The 2636-nt window shown below is 35.5% G+C and overlaps 1 protein-coding gene across 1 annotated transcript in view; it reads left to right on the forward strand.

Annotated features, from left to right (window-relative positions):
* Nucleotides 1-636: 636 nt before the first annotated feature.
* The window catches only part of LOC102860898 (stromelysin-2-like), a 49836-nt gene continuing 47836 nt past the window's right edge, over nucleotides 637-2636 (forward strand). Inside the window, exons 1-4 of the mRNA XM_006887350.1 lie at nucleotides 637-738; nucleotides 1379-1626; nucleotides 1715-1863; nucleotides 2006-2122. Coding sequence (XP_006887412.1) covers nucleotides 637-738; nucleotides 1379-1626; nucleotides 1715-1863; nucleotides 2006-2122 — 616 coding nt within the window. The remainder of the gene's footprint in view (nucleotides 739-1378; nucleotides 1627-1714; nucleotides 1864-2005; nucleotides 2123-2636) is intronic.

The raw sequence follows: 2636 nt of genomic DNA on the forward strand, positions 1-2636 counted from the left end.
TTCCTGCCTACTCCTGTTCAGTCTTGAAAGTACATATTTCAAATACAGTCAATTTTGTTCACACTCCATGATGTCAGAAAATCTTAAGAGTCCATGAAAATTTGAAATTATTTCCTGCATTTTCACTTTTTAAATCAAGACACTTCTTTAGAATCTTGGATCAAAATGTTCAGTATTGGTAGCTGGGCCCCAGGGAGTTCTGATCTCAGGACAAAGGAGGCTGTTGTTGCCGGAGGACACATTCTATTTCTAACTCTCCTTTTCTGGTCTATTCTGGAAGACTTGACATTTTGCCCTTTTGCCAGACTTGTCTACTTCCTCACAATAAACGAACAAACATAACTTATCCTTTGCATAAATATGAAAATAATTTCCTAGATATTCTCTTGTGAAAACTGAAAAAGTCAAGGTAAATTACTGATGAAGTTTATATCATTTTCACACTGAGTTTAGGTCAATATTCTTGGTCATTCAGATACAAAAGAAAAATGCTGCATACAGACATTCTCAAGCATGATTCACCAAACACACATCATGATGTAAGCATTGACATTCTATATAAGTCCTGTCACTAGAAAGTGGAGAGGAGAAGGCCATAGAGAGAAAAGGTGACTTCTTTTAGTGAAAACAATGAGAATGAAGAATTTTATCATCATTGTCCTATTATGTCTACCAGTTTCATTGGCTTATCCACTGGACAAGACAGTGATAGAAGAACCAAACATCGACTTTGTCCAGGTAATTAATGATATAAAATATGATAACTATGACCATTTTAAGGGGAGATGTAAATGTGTTCATTTGATTTTCCAACACAAAGTGGAGTGGTTTGAGATTAGAAATTCTTTTGTTGGGATAACCTAAAAAAAAAAAACAAAACCAAACAGATACTATTTAAGTATAGAAGCAGAAAATGTTTTCATCTTAACAGAGAAGAATGGAAAAAAAACAGAGGAAGAAGATATAATTTCTCAAGGTGATTATAAAGTCATCTAACAGCAATCACAGTAGACAGTGTTCCGCGGAGCTCCCCAATTATAACAAGCTTGGAAGCAGGAGTGACATCCTCTTCTGAAATAGCTTGCCTCTATGAACTTGGAGAAACGATGAAAGTTATACAAGTGTTCAGGTCTTTCGTTCATAACATCACTATGAACAGTCTACAACTCGAAGACACTTAACAACAACAACATAACAGCAGCAATCACACCACCACCAAGATGCATTAATAAAAACAGAAGTCTCAATTAAATATCAGATTACTTGTGCTATTTACTTTTGCTTCAAGTAGAGAATTATCAAAGCACAATATGAAATTGGAGCAATTCTAAACAATTACAAAAATTAACTTGAAATCTATGTTTTTTTATTCTATTAGAAATACCTTAAAAATTACTATAATCATGGAAAGTATATGAAACAATTTGTGAGGGGAAATGACAGCAGTGCTGTGGTTAAAAATATCCAAGAAATGCAGAGGTCCCTTAGGCTGAAGGTGATGCAGAAGCGGGAATCTGACATCCAAAATGTGACGCTTACACCCATTTGTGGAGTCCCCCCTATTGGTTACTTCTTCTCTACATTTCCTGATCAACGGAAGTGGAGCAAATCTACTCTTACTTACAGGTAATGGCTCCACAGACATCCTTACATACAGTGAAAACATTTAAAGTCATTGTCACTGAAGAACATGTCTGCTCTTTTCCTGTTACAGAATTATGAACTACACACCAAAGCTGTCAAGTTATGCCGTTGATTCTGCAGTTGAGAGAGCTCTGAAACTTTGGGAGGCGGTGACTCCTCTCACATTCACCAGGCTTTATGATGGGGAGGCTGATATAATGATCTCGTTTATGCATAGAGGTAGAGAAATAAGTAAAATTAAAATAATTTTTAAAATATAGATAAACGTTTAGCAGATATTATTTTGTTAGAAAATACCAAAAAGAAATTCTAATTTCTCATTTTTTCAATTCAATTTCTTCCCCCCTGTTACACCATAAAGACCAGGAAGCTTTTGCCGTACCTCCACATGCTCTGGCTTTTGCCTTTTCACCCAGGTCAACCTTAAATGAACACATTCATTTCTATGATGATATATGGTGGACAGAAGATTATTCAGGTGAGTAAAAAAAATCTCTCGAGGTAATATTAGAAATAATCCACAGCTCTATCTTGAATTAATTTAAATATCCAAAATGAGTAGTAAAAGAAATGTCTTATGTAGCTGATACTTGTTATTAAAATATCTGCATTTCTTTCCTGTCCTGTATACCATTTTAAGTATAACATTACCTCAGATTTACTTCAATAATGGAGTTCTGGAGGCCTATATGTTACCTGTTGCACCCAAAGGCACACTGTTTGAGTCCACCAGTTGTTTAGTGGGAGAAAGATAGAACGTCAGCTATGAATCACTCTGAGTTTTCAAAGACTCACTCATTACCATCAGGTTAGAATCTGTTCATAGCCGACCCTCCTGCAGGTTTTTAGACGGCTATATATACATATCTGTAGCTATACATGAAAAAATGTTTTTCATTGTTTTTGTTCAAACATTCTTCTAGGTCATATATCTCTTGTGTGTCCGTCCACTTGCTGTACAGAGGTAACTTGTGGTTGCTGTGAAGCTGAAC

The sequence above is a fragment of the Elephantulus edwardii genome, unplaced genomic scaffold (genome assembly GCF_000299155.1).
Source record: "Elephantulus edwardii isolate Elephantulus edwardi_28Jun2011 unplaced genomic scaffold, EleEdw1.0 scaffold00056, whole genome shotgun sequence".
In the NCBI taxonomy this organism is placed as follows: Eukaryota; Metazoa; Chordata; class Mammalia; order Macroscelidea; family Macroscelididae; genus Elephantulus; species Elephantulus edwardii.